Source organism: Salminus brasiliensis, chromosome 5 (assembly GCF_030463535.1).
Source record: "Salminus brasiliensis chromosome 5, fSalBra1.hap2, whole genome shotgun sequence".
In the NCBI taxonomy this organism is placed as follows: domain Eukaryota; kingdom Metazoa; phylum Chordata; class Actinopteri; order Characiformes; family Bryconidae; genus Salminus; species Salminus brasiliensis.
This window is the reverse complement of record NC_132882.1, coordinates 16,312,899-16,333,715: the sequence shown is the minus strand read 5'-3', so window position 1 is coordinate 16,333,715 and position 20,817 is coordinate 16,312,899. Positions and strand designations below refer to the sequence as shown.

General features: G+C 39.2%; 1 protein-coding gene across 3 annotated transcripts in view; it reads left to right on the top strand.

Annotated features, from left to right (window-relative positions):
- Positions 1–20,817, top strand: part of ulk4 (unc-51 like kinase 4) — a 91,871-nt gene that overhangs the window by 27,057 nt on the left and 43,997 nt on the right. For all 3 annotated transcript variants that reach the window (XM_072679612.1, XM_072679613.1, XM_072679614.1), the window contains exons 23-30: positions 9,728–9,861; positions 10,393–10,514; positions 13,077–13,133; positions 13,291–13,342; positions 13,525–13,619; positions 16,419–16,470; positions 16,857–17,025; positions 17,556–17,648. In XM_072679612.1, coding sequence (XP_072535713.1) covers positions 9,728–9,861; positions 10,393–10,514; positions 13,077–13,133; positions 13,291–13,342; positions 13,525–13,619; positions 16,419–16,470; positions 16,857–17,025; positions 17,556–17,648 — 774 coding nt within the window. The remainder of the gene's footprint in view (positions 1–9,727; positions 9,862–10,392; positions 10,515–13,076; positions 13,134–13,290; positions 13,343–13,524; positions 13,620–16,418; positions 16,471–16,856; positions 17,026–17,555; positions 17,649–20,817) is intronic.

Sequence of the window (20,817 nt, the reverse complement as noted above, 5' to 3'; positions counted from 1 at the left end):
TGCGTTACTAGCATGACGTTAGCTAGTTTAATTTACCTTTCTCTCTTCTCTCTGTGTCGTTATTTCTCTCTGCCTCTTGTCGGGCCATAGAGATAGGATGACTTGGGTTAATCATCATGTATCTGCTTCCTATATCCATTGTATCAAATTAAAATTGCCAGTATTAATTGTTCAGCAGTGGTTTACAGCAAAAAAAAACAACAACAGATAACCCCACTTCCTGCCAGTAAACTACCATGCCATGTGGGAGACTGCGGTTTGATTTCCAGTATGGTTGACTATGCTGCACTACACCTTAGGCGAGTAATACGAGTAACCTTGTTAGTCACTTTGGTCAGCTAAATGTCGTAAATGTTAAAAATAAATAAATAAATGCAAACATAAAACAGCTGCAGCATTAAGGCAGGGGCTGAGTATTGCAGCACACATGGTCTTAGATTTAGTATCAGTGATTACAAATATATTTTAGTTTGGATCCATCAGAACAAGATTTTTCTGTTCCTGAGCCAATAGATGCTGCAGTTTCTCACTTATTAATCCTCACGTCAAGCGTGCTGCTTTTTGGTGATTCTAACAATGGTTTACATTTTGTAGAAAGCTTGTTGTATTCATCATCATTATTATTATTATTATTATTATTATGTTATTTATGTTTTTTCTTTTCTCATACTGGACAAAAGAGTGCCCTTTTAATACTTATGGGTCACTTTAACCCCTTTCAGACTGCTTTATATGACTCATGCAAAACCAAGATCCCATGCTATTTCTGCAGTGTACTTTTTGCCCCATGCCTTCTGTATGCACAACATTATTTATTATTGTGGAGATCTTTATTCTGCTGTCACTGTGGAGGTAGTTTCTTGAATCAGATATGACCTCACTGATTATTAGCTCTGTTGATTTTTCTATTCGTGTCTTGTAATCTACAGATAAACGCATTCATTTTCAGTAGATCAGCAGTACACCGATTTTTCACATGAGCAAAGCCCAAAATACACACACACACACACACACACACACACACACACACACACACACACACACACACATCAGTGTGAACAAATGAAGAGTATGAATAATGAATGAACCGGAGAGGACAATTCTGCTTTAGTGAGAATTAAAAAAATTATCTCCTTAACTGTTTAGGATGTCTTCCCTTTATCACAGGTTTTGCACAACATTATCAAGCCCCCTGAGGAAAAAATGTATTAAACTTGAATATGCTGTTTTGACAAAGTGATTGCTACATTTTGGGAATCGATGATCATTTGTACCATAAGGTAAATAGGTTTTTGGAAAAACTTAGAATAGATGAAAAACTGCAAAAGATTAAGTTTTCAAATAATTTCTCAACCTTTAAACAATTTAAAACAAGTTTAAATTGTTTTCAGAAAACCTTGCTATACTGCTTGGTATGGACTCAAAAAACATATTTTCAGTGTTTCATTTTTGAGTAGTAGGAACGGTCATTCAGAGAGTTTTTATTACCAGTCTTAGGAAACCAAGATTGAATTCATTTCCAAAATTAAACCAGGCTACAGAGCACATCATGAAAATTAAACCTACTCTCCCTTAAGCTCTTTTTGCCAAGATTGCAAACCTCTGTCATGATTGCATGAAACGTCTGTATGAAAATAATCTCATTGTTTCAACACCATTTAAATAATTATAAACAGCTTCTTTTTGTAATTCATGCATCATTCATTTGTAGACCCTAATTGGCCTCAGTCCTGTCTTATATAATTATATAAAACAATATGTCATTACTTCCAGCCATGATGTTCAAACAATCATGGAGTCCACAGCAATCTACTTACATCTCTCTATTGGATGCCCCTTGATGTTATCATCTCTTGCTTCCATTCTCTCCTTGCCTCTCTGTCTTTCTCTGTCTCTCTCTCTCTCTGTCTATATATATGTCTATATATCTATCTGTTTTTCTCTTTTTCTCTTCTCTTTCTGTATCTGTCTCTCTTTCCTCCTTTCTCTCTTTCTCTTGCTCTCTTCTCTCACTCTCTCTCTCTCTCTCTCACACACACACACACACACACACACACACACACACACACACACACACACACACACACACACTCTTACAAGTGTTCCCCTGGTGCAGTGTGTCAGAGCTGACCCTACTCTCTATCTCCCACAGTGAGAGCAGCTTCCTTGCCGCTCTCATAAACACTTCCCTAATTAGCTCTGCAGTGGCGGCCGTATAAAGCTGCCGCTGACAGGCACCACAGCCCTTCTGCAGACGCGTCAATCCGGACGCACTCCGCTGAGCGCCTTGCTGCTCCAAGCAAACACAAGGAGTGTACTTAAAACCGAATGAGGAGATTCTTTTAACTTGTACACAGTCTGGGAAAATAGAAGTAGTGCTGTCTGTGCCGTCTGGGCTTTTAGAAGAGAGCCTAGAAGAAAGTTGTTGTTTATGGACTTGTATTTTTATCTTTCAAGATTTTGAAAATATTCTTTATTGAGTGTTATTTCTTAAATAATAATGGAATCATTTCAGACCAAAACTGGTGGAAGTAAGTCCCAATCATCTCACCAAAGACTCCGTATTGGCTTAGGTTTATATTCAACTTGAACTGTTGTCTGTAGTGCAAAGTAGCTAGCCGGAACATTAACCCATAAGTCTGTAAACTACTATAAGTGCTTATTATTATTATTATTATTATTATTATGCATTTAATGTAAGTACTATACATATCTGCAGTTACTGATAACATTCCTCTTTATCATGATTTAGCCTAGATTAAAGAATTCCCTGCTGTTTCAGTGGTCACTCCTTCAATCATCTGAATATGTGTGGAATGAGAACCCTTCTGTCTGCCCTGTAGATACAGAAACATCAGTCAGACCTTAACATCATTCATAGCTGTTCCATCAGTAGCTGAACACCTTTAGGACTGCAGTTACAGCTGTAAGGTCTGCCTACACGTTGTCTGGCGCAGAGTGATAGTAATTTAATGTGAAAGTCACTGTTTTCTTTCCTCAGGTGACATAGCAGCCTTCTGGCTACGTAAGACTAGTAAAGCCCTGCTTGATCTCAACATGTCGGAATAAATGGATTTAAAAGAACCGGAGTATCTATGGATTTTATGCTCTGACATTCCCCTTATATGATACTAGGAGTGGCAAAACGATGGCCTGCATTCTGTGAGATAAATACCTTAGGGTGTGAGGAGTTCAGTACGCCTTTGGCATGGCTTTGAGTCCGTAGCTACATTTCCATTGCCTTTCTGTGCAAGTTGCAATAAAAAGACAATGTGTAAAAAAAAATTAACAATTTTGCTGGCAAGCAGCTCATTTTCATCTGGTTTTTAATTACGTCATGCAAAAGATGAGTTGTGACAGACGTTTTAGATCAGGTAGGTTTGAGGGATAAAAAAAAAACAAAATTTTTTGTCTTAAAAAAAAGACAAAAGCTTAATTCCACACTCACCTTTGTGTTTGGGATAATTGAAATCTGGACACAACTGGGAGTTCCAAAAGAACAACCATTTAGCTGACAGTTTGAGGTTATGCTGACGAACTCTGAACTAGTTCTTTTTCTTTATTATTCCATCCATTTTTTTGCAATGTACCAGTTCTGCTGGCAGTAAAACAGCCCTTAGAGCATGTTGCGTTTACATGGCACTAAATTTATGCGTAAATGCGCTTATTATCCTATAGGGGGATTCCTTTGCAGGCTCACAATATTTCTGGCATCAACAAGCCATTTATTACGTGTATGAGTGGAAAAAAAACATTTGTCAATATTCGTTAAATGTTGTTTTCACAGCTTACACCAGCAAATCTTTTAAGGTTGTTTGTTTGTTTGTTTGTTTGTTTGTTTGTTTTTAAATCATTTAGGTGAAAACTAGCTACTAGCTAATTGTTAGCTTCATAGGGCAGTGGTGCAGTGGGCAGTGGGCAGTGGTGGCTCAGCGGTTAGAGCGCCGGGATATCGATAACAGGGTTGTGGGTTCGATTCCCGGGCTCGGCAAGCTGCCACTGTTGGGCCCTTGAGCAAGGCCCTTTACCCTCTCTGCTCCCCGGGCGCTGGAGTTGGCTGCCCACCGCTCTGGGTGTGTGTGTGTACTCACTGCCCCTAACACGTGTGTGTGTGTGTGAGTGTGTGTTCACTACCAGATGGGTTAAATGCGGAGGACACATTTCGCTGTACAGTCCACACTGTACAGTGACGAATACGTGCACCTTTATCCTTTATCCTTACCTAAGTCACTATGAGAAGGACAGCAGTGTTTACTGTTAAACAATAATGACATGATACTGCTATGTACTTGTCAGTTTTAATTATATGCAGCTATACTATATACTTATTATTATACTTATTCATGATTATCATTATTCATACTCATACTAATTATGATTAGTGTTTCACTGATACCAATACCATATCAGTATGATGTCGATATTGTCGCTTTGACACAGTAGCGGTATCGGCAATAGAGAGCACTGATACGATGAAGCCTCCCTGCATGTTTTTTTGGTTTGTTTGTTTTGCGGGGGGTAAAAGGTGTAAAAGCTGTTTGGTCAAGCCTAGCAAGATTATTCTTCCCTACTTGCACGTTACTACATTGACGATTGTTTCCTTTTTTGTTATAGCTCTGAAACCTTTTAAATGTATAGTTACTGAACCAGTAAATGCTGATTCAAGCTTATTATATCGTACCTGGGTTCAGTACAGCCTATAAAGGTTTTCTATCTATCTAGTATTTAAGTCTTTGTTAAGTCTTTGTAAGTTTTTGTACCTGTATCTGTACTTTATATCACCAGATACTTGAAAATCTGTTATCGAAAAGTGAAAAAGTAGTATTGGCTCCTCCTTGCTTATTAAAATTGTATCAATCCAGGTTCATTGTAGGATTATTGCAGGTTATCTTGCAAAACACTGAATAATCTGATTAGTCAGAAAAGCCCATCTGGGACTTTTTACTGTTTTTCTTGAGCATCTGGATTAATTGCCACAATTTATTCTTTTTCCCAACTACAAAAATTGGAAAGCAGAGTCTGACTATTTCTTTTAATAAGAACCATGGTGACAATTTTAGAGTGACAAATACTTTTACATTTCTGTGTTGTTGATTGACATCTGTCGAAGTAAGATTAGACATGGGCATTGTTTTACTTGCCCTGATAGGCTGTAGAAATGACACTCCAGTAATTTCATGAGCACTTGGAAAGTGCCAGAACTATTCCTTTGAACTTGACTCAATCAGGTGAATTACACACCTAAGCACACTTTCTCCTTGGATTGCACCCTAGATTATAAAAGAAGAGCATTACTTTAAAGAAGCTTTTAAATTAGGCAGTAGCACTGCTCTGCCTGACCCCTGGAGAACAGTTCTGCTGAAGAAGAAATGAAAATTAGAAGACTGTGATTTTCCATCTTACAGCCAAGTTGATCATCAAAGTAAAGCATTATATGTTTGGTTTTTTATTTTCACCACATTCCTTTTATAATGGAAAAGTGTCCGCATGCTATTTTGTTTTAGGGCTGTATGAATGACTGATTCGTCCTTTTGTTGAACCTTTTATAAGTTAAACATGATGTTCAGTTAACCTATTAATCTCTCTTCATTTAAGCTGCTACTTATAAGCGTGATGCATACATGGAATGCATACATCGAATGGACAAATAGAAATTCTCAAAAATGACTTGGAATACAATTGCCTTTCATAATGTTTTGGACAAAGACAAGTTTTTTTTTTTTTTTCTTGATATGCCTCTCTGCTCCAAAGTTCAAACTAATCAGATGTGATTAAGGTCAATCTAATTTAAGGGTATATGCATACATTATGATTTTGCTTTTTTATACTGTAATGTTTGATCAGTTCAGGCATCACCGTCACGCAAGAGCCCCTTGTATATAGTCTTATGCAAAAAATTTATGTAGCACGTCTGGTCAAATAGCAAAGCGTAAAAAATAACTGAACAAAGCCTACCACATTGAACTTCTGCACATTTCAGTGAACAATTACTGTTCGTTTACTTAGCAAAATCTCATAGAAATTTAAGCTTGAAAGCTTCAAAATCATGTCAATGGTACAATGACTTAAAATAGGGAGAATGGTGTCTCTGTTATTGCCTCTCCAGGCCCTGGATGCCAGCAAATGTTCTTTGTTACTTTGTTGGAGATGAATATAACATCTCAAAGGAACTTTGAGTGCAATGCTGCATACAAATCATGTAATGTTACTCTACTGTATCATTCCACATGCTTCTTTCATATCAGACCTGTATCTCTTAGCTTGTCAACAAATGCACATTTAGAGTCTCTCAATTAGGCCATATGGCTTTTAGTCCGATTTGTATTTACGGCAGTGATGTAAAAGTGAATTACACTCCCCAAAATGGCAATTCTCACAGAATGCTGCTTTAACGTTACACACTGGGGGGGGAAATTAAATGTGGCATGTGCAAAGATTCTGGCATGTTTATTTCCTCAATACGATAAAGTCAACAAATAAATAGATGTGCTCTTAAATTAACAGACAAATGTCATTTAGGTTTGTTTCCTAAAGAGGATTTCTTCACTTATTCTCAGCAAGAAAATGAAAACAAAAAACATATTTTGAACAGAAGTGTCCTATATAATTGTCACAGTGCTCTTAAGGCTTTGTCTGTCTTCACTCAGTGATTGTGATTTTAATCCCAGTTGTTTGAACACTTTTCCCGGCATTCATTTTGACTCTGTGTGCCGGTTAAGTGCTTAATTCCTCAGTCACAGCTCTGCTAATCTTGCCCGCTCTGCTTAGTCCCTCCAGTCCTCCTGTTCTAATGCAGCTTTACTTTCAGCTCTTGTATTAGTGCTGGCTGCACTTCCCTACGATGCTGCAGTTGCTCTGTGCAATTTTCTCCCTGTTTGCTTCTTCATCTGTGTCTAATTTGAGAGCAGCGCCTCAACAGAACACTTTGGGTGTGGATGTGTGCATACACGTGTGAGAGCGAGAGAAAGAGAGAGAATTTGAAGTGTGTATCTGTGACTTGCCTGGCAGGGAAAAGTTGAGGCACTGATTGCGTTGAACTGCACTGTTATGGTTGGGAAACAAGCTAATTAACAGTGCCTCTTAATAAGCACAAGCCCCAAGGCTGCAGCAGACTGTCAGCTGTGGAGCTGTGATTCTCCCAGTTTCACTCTGCACACTCTCGCCCTCTGACACTCTCACCTTCCTACAGTAAAGTGAGAGAGGCAGAGCAGTCAGTCAGCAGCAGATTGCTTTTGACTTTCCCTTCTCCCTGGTACCCAGCACCCCTGGTAGGACTACACAAATGAAGAAAAACAATTATTTCAAGCATGTGAGCATTTGAAAGTATTCAGCTGTGTATGTATGTGACTATGATAGTAATACGGGTGAATATTTATACCTTTTAGAAAGTTTTGAAAACCATACCTTTTTGTTTATATAATTTCAAATAAATAAAGCTATGCTTTACTGATTTTTGGTTATAGCTGTTATTATAGTGTCTGTGTGTGTACAAATAATAGTTAGTTAGATAGATGGTGCTTAGATCTCCTTTTTCCCTTTCATTGTGTTGAGTGCTCATCTAGTGGTAACAGAAGACGTGTCCAATACCTGCTCCTTGTCTGAAGGGATTGCCAATTTTTTTTGTTTAGCGTTATGCCTGTATCAATTAATTATATAAGTACAGTGAAGTACTTGGATACATATGATTGCGCATTGTCCTGTATAAAGATCATGGCTTTTTTGAAATGCTGCTGACTTCATCCTGTGCCACTACAGTTAGTTTGAAAGTTTTTGCAGGCTTTTCCCAGTTCCGATCTTGATGCTTGTGAATATTATTTAGTAGTGGTGGCTGTTCGGCCTTCTGCATCTTGGCCATGTCTCTTACACTCAAGTGCTTGTTCAAGGTAGGTTGCAGCTCTGGAATATGCTGGCACTGGAGGATAGTGTGTTCCAGGTAGCCTCATGTTTAGTTCATCTCAAGTATTTTGCAGTTAACTTTTCTTCTACAGTGCATCCTTTCTCAACAAAACGCTTGACTGTTCTGGGGTCATGCCTTAGTAGTTTAGCTGTTTAACATTGTTGCATCCATCTATGGTTGCAAAGGGGTGGAAAAATTCTAGTAAATTGCTGGTCTTTCCATGGGAACTTTAGCTCAGGGACTTTCCAAAAATATACCAAAATGTAAACTATGTATGTGAATTTATTTGAATTAATAGGAAATATTGGATAATTTAAAGGAACTATGTCATACACTATCATCAATGTACTTGTTTGTTTTGTCAACAGCAGACATGAAGGCATAATAATACAAATACATTTACCATTGGAATAAACAGGTAATTATGGGAATTTACTAGAATTAATGGGAATAAAATGGGACTATTCGAAGCTATAGTTGAGAAACTTACATATAGTTGGTAGTTGATGGTGATAGTTGATAGTTGATACCAAAACAGTTTAATAACAATGCTGCTCCTCAATCCCAGGCACATGGCACATTACACACTAAAGGGCTATTGAGACCATACCCCCTGCATTCACTGTTCATTCCTCCATGACATGTACAGCATATGTCCGAAACCTGACACTCACCACTACTAAAAGCACACATTTAGACCAAATGACAAGGTGTATATTTTTATTGACAGTAATAGCATTGAAACAGCTTTTTCACTTATCTCACAGTTGCCTGCTATCTGGTAAATCAGAAAAGCTTAATGAGCAAATGACCAAGAGGTTAGCTTACCTAGGCTAGCTACCTATATTTTTGCCTATTATTTGGGTTTCTATAACCAAGAATTAATAATTATTATTCACTTATTATTAACATCAAATCAAATAAAGTGATGGTGATCTCTAAAAATCATCTAGACATGTGCTGTACATGTGATGGAGGAATGAACCGTAAATGCAAGGGGTGTGGTCTCAAAAGCAAATGTGCAAATGTTATTCCTTTTAAATCCCATTGTAAATTTCCTAACTTTTGAAAATTCCCAGAATATTGCAACCCTACACCCATCTGCGATCTTATATTTTTGACTTTTAAAATTAATTTTTTGTTTGGCCCATGTCACCTGAGATAATGAAGCTGCCTGATAATTTCGCATGCCTTCATGTAAGGTGTTAATAATTACATAAGCGCCTATCAACTGAATACAGTCAAATTAGCAATCAGGTTTAGATGACTTGGATTTGGAAAATGTCCAACTTCTCTAATAATTGTGCTTGCAGTGTAGTTTACACATTTCCAGGACAGAGCCACAGGGTGCTACATGGCACAACTCCACCATGTTTTATTGATGTGGTCTTACATTTTGAATTGTCTCTTATTTTTCTTCTTTCTGTTTTCTACCTTCCTTTGGTCAGTGGTTTATTTAGATACTTTCTTTTTCAGTTTTATTTTTGTTTTTAGATTAGTTTGTGTGCGAAAATGTTATTCTAAACTCCAGTGTACCAAGAAACTAGAACTATTAATTGTAGGTAATGTGACATTTTCCCAGCTGTGTTGAAATAAAATATTTGCATAGCACTTTTTGTCTGGTAACTTTACAAAGTACAGAAAACCAAATGCAATGTTTGCTACTAGACATTGCTGTGAAATCAACACTATTTCATTTCAATCCCATACCCTCTCCAGACATGGAGTGTAATTGATGAAATGCATCTTCTCTGTGTTTGCTAGCATCATTCCAGGTCTGTGTGTCTCCGGGCTGAATAATAATGTCTTTCTGGCCTCTCTTTCGCTCAGGCTGGTGATGTACATTGAGAGAGACATCCGAAAGGCCACGCCAGGGAAGGAGCAACAAAGCGGCAATGAATACCTGTCAAAATGCCTGGCCCTATTCATCCGTCACACCGTGCGAGAGCTGCCAGCCATCCTGGGTAAATCAATCACATTACACCCAAAAAGAGAGAGAAAGAGGGGAGGTAGGTAGGGATGGTGTATATGGGGGTTGGGGTGGAGGGTTGAAGGCATAGGAATGGAAGGAGAAGAAGAAGAAAAGAAGAGAAAGATGGAGGGGGAATGAAAATGAGATGTTTGAGAGGAAGGCAGAGAGAAGACAAGAAAACAAGTCAAGGAGGATGGAGCAAGGGTGATGAGAGTGAGCATCAGTGGCTTCATTTTCTAATTTGATCTGCCTCTTCTTTTAATTACCTTTCTGATTGAATCTGGGCACGGTGAGGGCCCATGTATCGACCTGTTCCTGCAATTTCATTTGTAGATGAGTGCTGGTGTCCCTTGTTTCAGACAGGTTCATGTCCTTCCACAGAGAAATTGTCCTGTCCCACACATCAGTGAGGCGTGTGACAACTGCAGGACTTTATTTTAATGTGTGTCTTTCAGTTTTTATTTATACTGTTACTTTATTATCAATCTCTCTTTCTTTTTCTTTCACTCTGGGTATTTTGTAGATGACATCCTCTCAGCTTTAGGAAATATTGTGGGAAGGAAGCACCCCTCCACTGTCCAGACTCGCCAGCTCAAACAAAGCCTCCCTATGATGGCTGTGGTGCTGCACTTACTTACCTCACAGGTGGGTGTTGGTGCGTTCCTTTTGTTGGTCCATTGGTCATGAATAGGTGAAAGTGTGTTCACATACAGGCTGTCTGGCGTTTTCATTTGCCAGTGGGTAGGTGTGAATGCGTGGGTGAGCTCCCATGCATATGCTTGTGAACAAAGGACTTCTATTATAAATACTGCATAAAACAGCTTGATAGATGAACTTGAGTTTCTATTTCACATCTTCTATTTCACATCTTCATCAGCAGAGCCGATAAAAAAGAGCTCTTTAATATCCGGCTCCTTTTCATTGCCTGTAATCATGGGGTGTGGTGTCAAGGAGAGACGTGTGAGCATGTCAAGAGTGAAATGATGCATTAAAGGTTGATCTTTTCTCAAATTGCTCTATCCCACCAGCCACACACACACACACACAGATTATTGTCAGTTACCCAGTGGTGCAAAATTGGATTTAGTGTTGACACACTCTGTCGTGCTGAAATTAATATGAAGGGATCTTTCGTTCACCCTCTGAGATGTTTGTCGCTAAGCTGAGTCGATGAGACCTAGCTGCTGATTAAATACCCTTCTCCATTAGACCACGATTTGCCATGGAGACTCAACCTCCATCAGCAGTGGCAAATTGAGTGGTCTCATTTTGGGGGTAATAGCTTGTCGCCCTGATGGTTCCACTGCCATTAGCTCATTTGAGGAGGTTACGTTGAGACGTCCACTATTAAGAATGCTACAGTGGGTCATAGTAGTTGGTTCTTTGAGTGTTCTCTGTGTACATATGAACATGTATAAGCGCACACATGGCCTGTGTGCATTGGGCCTGAATTAATGTGTGCCTATGCATGTGTTGATTGACTGATATTATTGCTGGAGGGCATGGCTGCTAGTGCCAACAGGAGTTTTGTGCAGCTCTTTATCTCGAAGGCTTTACTGGCCTCATATGCCCTGAAGCTGAGCTTGTAGCTTCTGTGGAATCGTGTGTGTGTATGTGTGTGGTTTAAACTGTAAATTTAGATTTACAGTTTGTGATTACATGTAAGCACATTATGCAACTATATTCTTCCATTTATTGCCTGTGTTTGCTGATTAGGTTTCTGTCAAAAGTAACATATAATTTAATATATCTCTAACTGACAGGTTATAAAGTAAATATTGCAGTTGAATAATTAAAAAAATTACCAAATAACATCGGACATAGGTTTATCTGGCCTTTTCCAGACCCACACCATACTTACAATTTTCAGTTTTATTTATATTGCACATTTCACAACAGATGTTGTCACAAAGCAGCTTTACAGAGGACTGAGCCTCCTGTGAGCAAGCCAGTGGCAACAGTAGCAAGAAAAAACTCCCTCAGAGTGCAAGGAATAAACCTTGAGAGGAACCAAGACTCAAAAGGAGAATCCATCCTCCTCTGGTCAACACTGAATAGCACAGCAAATAGAAGAACAGCAGTAGAATAACTGGTCAGGGAAAGTAATCTGTGGAAGAACTGTGGTTAATATGAAAGCAAGTCATGTGAGTGAGAGCAGGACATGGTGTAAATGAATGAACGCAGGGATTCAGAGCAGGACAGCATTGAAGCGTGCAGCATGGTGGTGGAAAACTGGGTTTGGGGTTTTGGCAGCACCGAGGCAGAACAGCAAAAACAAGGAATATCATTACATTGAACAGAGACAGGAGAACGAAAAGCAAAAAAGAAGAAAAAACAAAGGGGTGATTATCATTGTGCAATGTGGATCCTAATTTTTAATGTGTGTGTGTGTGTGTGTGTGTGTGTGTGTGTGTGTGTGTGTGAGAGTGAATGTGCGTGCACACATTTCGATACATACATTCATGTCAAGGGCCCTCAGTTCAGTCTCATCCGGCTCCCATCATCTCTGTGGTCTGTTGTAGTGTTGACAGCACACACTCTGAGCATTCATCAGTCACTGAGGTCATCCCACAGGTCAGCTGCACTGTGACTTGCACAGCACAAAGCTTCAATCTCTTACTGACGAGCTTGACCCCTTACTCCCCTCAGCGGCCATGACCATTCTCGCTCTATCATGGTCATGCTACTGAAAGTACAAGCTTGAGCTGCCTCGTCTCTACCTCTCAGAGCAGGCCTCCAACTCTGACACACTCCATCCATCCCTCACCAGAGCCTTCTGCTGCACACAGCTGGGAAGCTGGGAAAAAAAGTGCTGACTGTTAGCTGACAGCACCATGAGACTTAATTAAGACCATTCTTGACTCCTTTTAACTGTTAGACAAGTGTTCCCATCGAGCAAACAAACATAGGCACAGCCAAAGAATGAGGATAAGTAGAATCGCTGCTATTCAAATCGGTTGGCTCTATCAACAGCTAATGAAACAGACTGAGTCTAGAATCCTTGTCAGGGAGCAGTAAATATACACATCCTTATACACATCCTTATCTAATAGATTCTAGATTTATCACAAATGAAACTTTCCTTATATTCTAATAGTTGTAAACATGCTCCATCACTGCTGTGCCAGGATGGAAATCCTGTGACACTAGTAATAGACAGTCATTTAAAGTAGCCCAATGTCTAATCTCATTCAATTGGTTTGGCAGATCTTCAGGCCTCAGGTGGTGAATGAGGAGTTTCTCATTAAATTTGGAGCACTGCTGGTGAGTGTCACTATCAGTTCAGTTCAAATAATCTTGTTGAAACTGACACTTTAAAGAGATGTCATCTGAATGTTCTCACTTGCTCTTGTGTAACTTAGTGTTAGAGAGTGTGCTGATTGTCACACTTAAACATTTCTCTCTTTTACTTTTGGGGAAGAATCACATTACGTCGATTGACTCTAATGAGACTAGTTTGGGAAGTGCTGTAGGTAAGTTTGTTTTTCTCTGAAATATAACTATTAAACATTAACAGTGTAATGTGTAATTTTGTCTGTAAAATCTGATCTTTTTTTTTTTACTGTATTCAATTGTTTTTAAGAAATTATTCTTGTTATTGTTGAGTATTGTTAAGTCTTTGACTCACCCAAAGCTCCTCTGTCCTCATAAATAGGGCAGGCAGCATCTGAGGAATTGATCAGGAACACACTGTCTGCAGTGGAGGCCATCTCTCAGCACCCATCGCTTTTGAGCACCCATCGCTGCACTGTGAGTACTCACCTTCTTTTTCTTTAGCTGCAGCGAACAAACCAGTTACTGTAAGATATGTAGGTAGGCACAAACAGCACAACTTTTTATTAATATGCTGATTTTGTCAAGAAATGCACACTGGGGAAAAAGCAGAAATGGACTGAAATAAATCTTACAAAAATAACAGGTTATAGAGTCGCTACACTATGGCACTCTTTTACTATTTTTGTAAATGCCATAGAAGAACCACTTTTGATTATTTAAAGAATCAAAGATTCAAGTGTGCAAGTGTGAAGAACCTTTTAAAATTCTAATAAATACTTACTTGATACAAAGGTTCTTTACCAATGATAAAGGGTCTTCCCACCCACATATCTCTATATCGCTACAAAAATGGAAGATTTGCAGTTGCTGATTTCTTTGTGAACTCCAGACACGATATATTTGTTCAGTTCCACCAGCAGCTCACAATTTTTACTGTATTTTAGGGTGGTTTTGAAAAAGTAGACAAGTATATCCTGAGTATCTTTGAGGAGGTCTGGTAATGCTTAAGTGAACATGCACATAGAATCATAATCTTCTGTTTATATATTTGCATATATTTTAATGATTGTGGGGGGGGGGGGGGATTTACACCAAAATGGATACATTTAACATTTAAAATGTACTTGCAAATTGTTTAAATTGTCTAACCAGGTTTGACTAATGTTTGCATTAATAAGATTTTTCATTGTGTTTGTATAACTCCACATCTGCTTTACGGTGTGACCGGAGTGCATTTGCTGCCATGTTGTAATTCTTATGTTGTGTGCCTTCCCTCAATGTCTGAATACTTTATTTTTTACAAAGCAAGCACTACATTGTGCTGTATAGCAGTGTTCTATACATTCAGCATGTAACAATAGTCTGTTACATTAGCATGAAGCAAAATAATGCCTGTTTAGACTCAGTGTACTGTACTTGTTCCTGTTTGAGTGTCTATATGCTACATACTTGACTGCTTGGTACATCTGAAATGCAATTATTGTGGCCTTTTGGAAGGGAAATTATGCTTTGTTGATCTGCTTACACGGGAAACTGGTTTCTTTTTGTTATGTTCAGTGTTGGGGTAGCACAGCTTTGCCACATGACAGCAGGAGTTCCTTGGCTTGGATACAACAAGGAATACTTACTCAGTCCACAGCATAGGGTTAAGAACCTGTCGTGTTCAAGTGTTTTCTGAAGACTTTGGTCACATGTTTTACATTCATGTCTTGTGGACATGTTATTTTAGTCCATGACTAGGACTAGTTGTCTACCTTGCAGTCGTCTTAATATTCCTGATGAGCAGTAGTTCTGATTTAGCACCAGGACAAAGACACAAATTGAATCTGTTTGAGGCCTATTGGAGTGCAGTAAGGGGCAGTGTCCATATCTAGGCAGGCAGCACATCTTCACGGCTGAGAGAGCCCAAACTGAGGCCAAGCTTTCACACTGCCTGCTGCTATTATTCTCACTAACTCTTTGCAACAGGAAATCACTCGCTGCACTGCAAGGCCAACAGTGTGTGTGTGTGTCTGATAGTATGTGCGTTTGTGTGTCTGTCTGAGGCTTTTTTTTAATGAGTATTGACGTGCTTTAGGTAGCAGCAATGCATCAGGAAGCTTTGAGAGGAGGCAGCCCTCTGATACTCTGTAATAGGAGAAGGCACCTTAATTACAGTTTGCCAGAAGTCATTAGATCCTATTCCTCATTGTCACTGCTGGCTCTCCCTGAATGGGTGCACACACACAGGCACCTGCACAAAAAAGTGTGTCTGATTTGGGACACGGTAAATACACAAATAAGCATGAAGGTTAAAGACAAAAGTTTGCTAAATGCAAACTCAAAATATTGTATAGCAAGGTTTAATAAATGTCGGCGTCACGTCACTCTTGTATCTACATTTTTGCTGTTTTCACTTTTTGACACGGTTTCTGGTAGTTGTTCTTTACATTGTATTAAAATTTCAGAATGAATGGACGAATAGAAATGCTCCAAAATAATTTAGGATAAAGTATTTTTACACTGACATCCATTGAAAGTTAAGAAGGTTTTTCATTCTTCTGTAAAGTCACAATTTTGGAGATGAGTGTTTTTGCGGGACAGTGATTGAACATACCTTAGAACTACTGTGCCTACATGATGGCTTACTGAGATTACATGGCACACATTGTTTAACATTTCCCTACAAAAAAAAGAGATTTAAAATTTTTACTACAGACCAAAGTCACACTCCCATTACATACAGCAGGCCCTTATGCATACAGAGAGAGATGAAAGACATACTTCAGGTGCAGTGTATGTATTCTGTTTGAATAACATAACATAAGCGACAGACAATAGGCGTAAAAACATAAAAAGATAACCTTTGTAATGTATTTTCCTTGCATTCGTCTCACTTTTGAGTCTCAGAATGAAATCCTTTGTTGGAAAGATGCCCGTAGCTATCCACATTAAGCCACCTGTGTGCAACATTTGTTTCTATGGAGATGATTCTACTTGGTAATAATCATAAAACCCAATTGTAATTTTCAAAAGAGCTGGCGTAAGGCCTTTTGTTGTAATGGACTCTCCATGATCAAAGTGGCAGAGCTGACATCACATTTCCATGCAAATTGGAGCTCTCCTGAGTTCTCTCACTTTTGAGAGTGTGTGCGCATGTATTTCCAAGTGTGTGTGTGTGTGTGTGTGTGTGTGTGTGTGTTGGGTAGATGCCTGAGAATATGAATTCTGTTTGCCTATATAGATGAGCTTCTCTTGGTTTGTGAATAATGTGCTGCTTTTTCACTCTCCAAGGTTGTGGATACGATCCTGCCGTCGTTGGCATCTTTGGCATTCAGTAAGAATGGTGAGTTGCTTTGCCGCTAGCTTAGCAGACAGGCTGAAGGGTAACTCATAATGCATACAGGCCTGATTCTGCAGTGCTCTATCCATCTTTGGCAAAGAATGTTTGACATAATTTGCTTCAAATGAGTTTAGGTTTGCACACATCTTTGTTTAACTGTATGGATGCTGTAAATGCATTATGTAAATCTTAGCGTTGGGCCTTTCGTCTGCTGACATGCCAGTTTACAGACACATGCACACTGTTACTGGTAGAATGTGTGCTTTTGGATGCTGAATGTTTGTTTACTTGTCTGTAACATCTGCTTGCAAAAATGAACTTCATCTCACTGTGTGTGTGTGTGTGTGTGTGTGTGTGTGTGTGTGTGTGTGTGTGTGTGCGCACACCAGTGGAATGGCGTATTGTGAGTTTGCGGGGACTGTCAGAGATAACCTTGCTGTTGCTGAGCCAGGAGGCTGTGGAGGAAGGAGAGAGAGAAAAACGACGAGCGTGGGATGGAGAGGGCAGCTCCTCATACACACGCCTGCTGACTCTCATTACACAGGACCTCCTGCCACAGTGAGACATATCTGCTTCATCAATTTCATGGATTCATAATAATAATAATTATTCATAGTAGTAGCGGTACTACATCACTGCTGTGCAATTTAAATTAATTATTTAAAAAAAATTTACAAACACTACAGTGATGACACCGTACAAAACAGTTTTGATACAGCAATAATTCAAAGACAGTGTGCCTTATGTTTATATTTTAAAATGATAATGTTTGGACAATACACATAGCTTACAGGAATGTTTTCAGGTTCAATACAGGTTTTAAGGTCAAGATTCGATTTGACTTTTGATGTTTTGTATGTTTAAAATGAGCTCCAATTTTATACAGTTGAATAAAAAAATGTAAATACTACTTACTACAACAAAATAAATAACTTGATTTATTAAAATATATAATTTGTCAAATTTGATTCACTGTTTTAAATTAAAATTATAACACCTTTATTATTATTATCATATCATTATTTTAAATAAGTGACTTTACTGTTGTCTGCATTATTAAGTAAGTTTATTCTCACCCTGGTCATCAGGTATGAGTCTCTACTTCTGGAACCAGATCCAGTACCTGTTTATGCCCTCAAACTTTTGGGATCCCTCACTGAACACAGCACACCTGTCAACAGGTAAACCAGTTATGAAAAATGGATTTTAAAAATGTGTAATAATTTTGTCTAATTTCTTTTTTTCTCCCAATTTGGAACATTTAATTACCCCAACCCATTCGTAACATCACCACACATCACCACAATCTAGTAGTTTTAGGAATGCTGGTTGCTAGCTCTGAAAAGTACCACTTGGAAAACTGTCCCTCTTAGAAGAAGCTGCAGGTATCGGCTAAAACCTAACCATAGCTGACTGGGTTTAACATCTCCACCTCTCGCCACACTGAGAGGACACCAACACTATCTATTATTCTCAATTATAGTAAGAATTGAGAATAATTGCACAAAAAATTACAATGTTCTTGTTATAGTGCTAAAAATAATACAGTGCTATGCCATATGGCTTTTGGGAGAGCCCCTGTAGCAAAGTAAACGAGCCAATAAAAGCAGCTCATATTTTTATTAGCCCACATTGTTAAATTCTGGGTGAAAACATAAGGTTGAAAATTAATGTGTAAAACTGCATGTGAGCATTTTTCACATTCTTAGTCACATGCTTTCTGTATCATCCCTCCTGTTTCAGAAAGCCCAAAGTTTATTCTACATTTGAAGTGCTTGATAATTAGTAATTAGCTATGTCAGGTGTTTTGGAGCAGGACAAATTTGGCACTGTGTTTTGCTTTAGCTCTACAGGGATTACACTGGAGATATATGCCGTAGACATGGTGGAATGTTCGCGGCTAATGGAAAGATATGAAAACCCAGCTACATCACATCTGCTGATATTATGCAGAGAACATTACATATTAATTATTTACTGAAATTGTTGTAGGGGAAGTTGTTCAACATTACCATTTATTAGAGACGTTGAGTGAGCTTCGTACTGGGGGCATTTTTCATGTAGCCAATCCTCCCTCGTGTCTGTGGATGGGGTTTTATTAGATTATTGATCCAGTCGTTTTGGAAGTAGGTCAGGCAGGAAATGCAGTAATGTTCTAGCTTTAGTGCGGCTGCACAGGACTACAGATAAAACGCATCTTACTGCCGTTGCTTTGACAACAGATACTTATCTGAAGCAGAAAGAACATTAAAATATGAGAAGTAGTTATTATAGTTACATGATAGCTAAAAGGTATTTTTATCAGTATGCATGTCGACGGCCTGTTTGGTTGCGTAGTCTGCATATTGTTTTATCTTGCATATCAATATAAATATTGTGCTATCAAATGTTATGTTGAGTCTTCGCTTTCCTCTGCATAGTAGGGCCTTCCCTCTACTGCTATGTTTACACAGTCACAGTCTCTCACTCACTCTGTCATAGCCTGTCTTATATTATTGTCATTGTTTGCCTTGACCCCCTCCGCAACCCACTTTTTTTTTTCCTCCACCTCCTTCTCTGTGAGCTGAAAAAGTGATGGGCAGTCTCTGTGTGAATGTGGGCATGGTGTGTGTGTGTGTGTGTGTGTGTGTGTGTGTGTGTGTGTGTGTGTGTGTGTGTGTGTGTGTGTGTGTGTGTGTGTGTGTGTGTGTGTGTGTGTGCGCGTGTGTGCGCGCGTGTGTGTGCATGTTTCCCTTATCTACTCCTTATCCCCCTGCTGTTTCACTAATGGCTCCTCCCGGCCTCTCTACACATTGTCTTTCTTGGTGCTGATAGAGCACGCCGCACAGCTGAACTATTCAAATTGATGTCAGCAATCGGAGAACGTTCGTCTGTTGCCACCATCTACACCCCCATCCCCCAACCCCAGCGCCTGTGAGGAGCTATTACGCTCACAATGGTGAAATTAAATTGGGTTTGCCACCGCTTGATAAAGTCCTAAAAAAGCGCAGACCTTCGCTTGATGGGTTCCGGGCAAAATGAGATTGCAAATTGGGGACATTAGCAGGTTCAGCGCGCAAGCATCGTCTTTCCTTCATTATCGGTTCTGTTAGCAGTTCAAACTTTCCAATTATCGCAAACCTTTGGCCACTTTTGCCTTTATGCAAGCTGTGGTGAATGTTTCCTCTTAAGTAAGTGAAGCTGAACCACTGCTCTGTGTGTTAATGCCATTATGTTAGCATTGTGCATGGTAAAGCCACCACCTATTATACTAGGTGGGGAGGCAAGTTTGCAAATGAATTTTTAAAATATTTTTAGATTAGGCTGCTTTGGTGGTCTCTGTTGATGGATAAATCAAATTTGCAACACTGTTTCTAACTTTTTGGAAACAGGTTTTGTTATTGTTTTGTTTTTTATTTTTAGGCAGGGTTTTTTTTATAAAGGCAACAGTTTTGAATAGACTCATGAAATCTTTACCTGGGGCCTTTACCTTTATTTTCTTTACCTGGAAAAATCGTGAAAAAAGGGTTCCACTATTGTTAGTCAGAGAACCATTTTTCATTACTATATTGAACTATATCTTTTTTATTATTATTTATTTATTTATTTATTTTATTATTATTTTTGCTAAGAATGTACAGCAACATGTTCCACTGCATAGTTAGTGTGTGTAATGCCCTAGTGTTTTCCGAGACAATGTCCTGGGCACACTGCCCTGCAGTTCTGTTAAAGCCAGAGTTTTATTGGACTGGACAAGGTGTGTGTGGGAGCAGACTATGTCCACAGTGAGCAAGCTGAGGTGTCACTAAATGTGTGTGTGACAGAGAGAATGAGAGTCTGTGGGATGATTGGGACTGAGGACTTTCAGTGTGTGGGTTTGGCATGGCAGCTCCACCTGCCAGCCTCTGACAGCAATACACAGGCTCTCGGCTCCTGGGTGAGTTGAAATGGACAATGCAAAATGTAGTGGGTAGAAACAGGCAGGTAACCATGGACATAGGGTGGGCTAGTTGATTGATTGGTAGATTGAAATGGTGGATGGTAGGTTATAAAATGCAGCAGTGCATCACAACACATTGATCTGAAAGTGTAAATTCATCAAATATGTTTAGATTCATGTTTAGAGAACACTACTAGTTGGGAGTTGAAGAGAGCATAATTGGGTAGAATGAATGACCTCAGCCTCATGATGTTAGCCCTTACCCTTCTAAGTTGGTAGGTGCTCTGCAATGAAGGACGTCCTAATTGAACTGGAATGGAATTGGGAGAAAACTGGGACAAACGGGGCAGTGGTGGCTCAGCGGTTAGAGTGCTGGGCTATCGATAACAAGGTTGTGGGTTCGATTCCCGGGCTCGGCAAGCTGCCGCTGT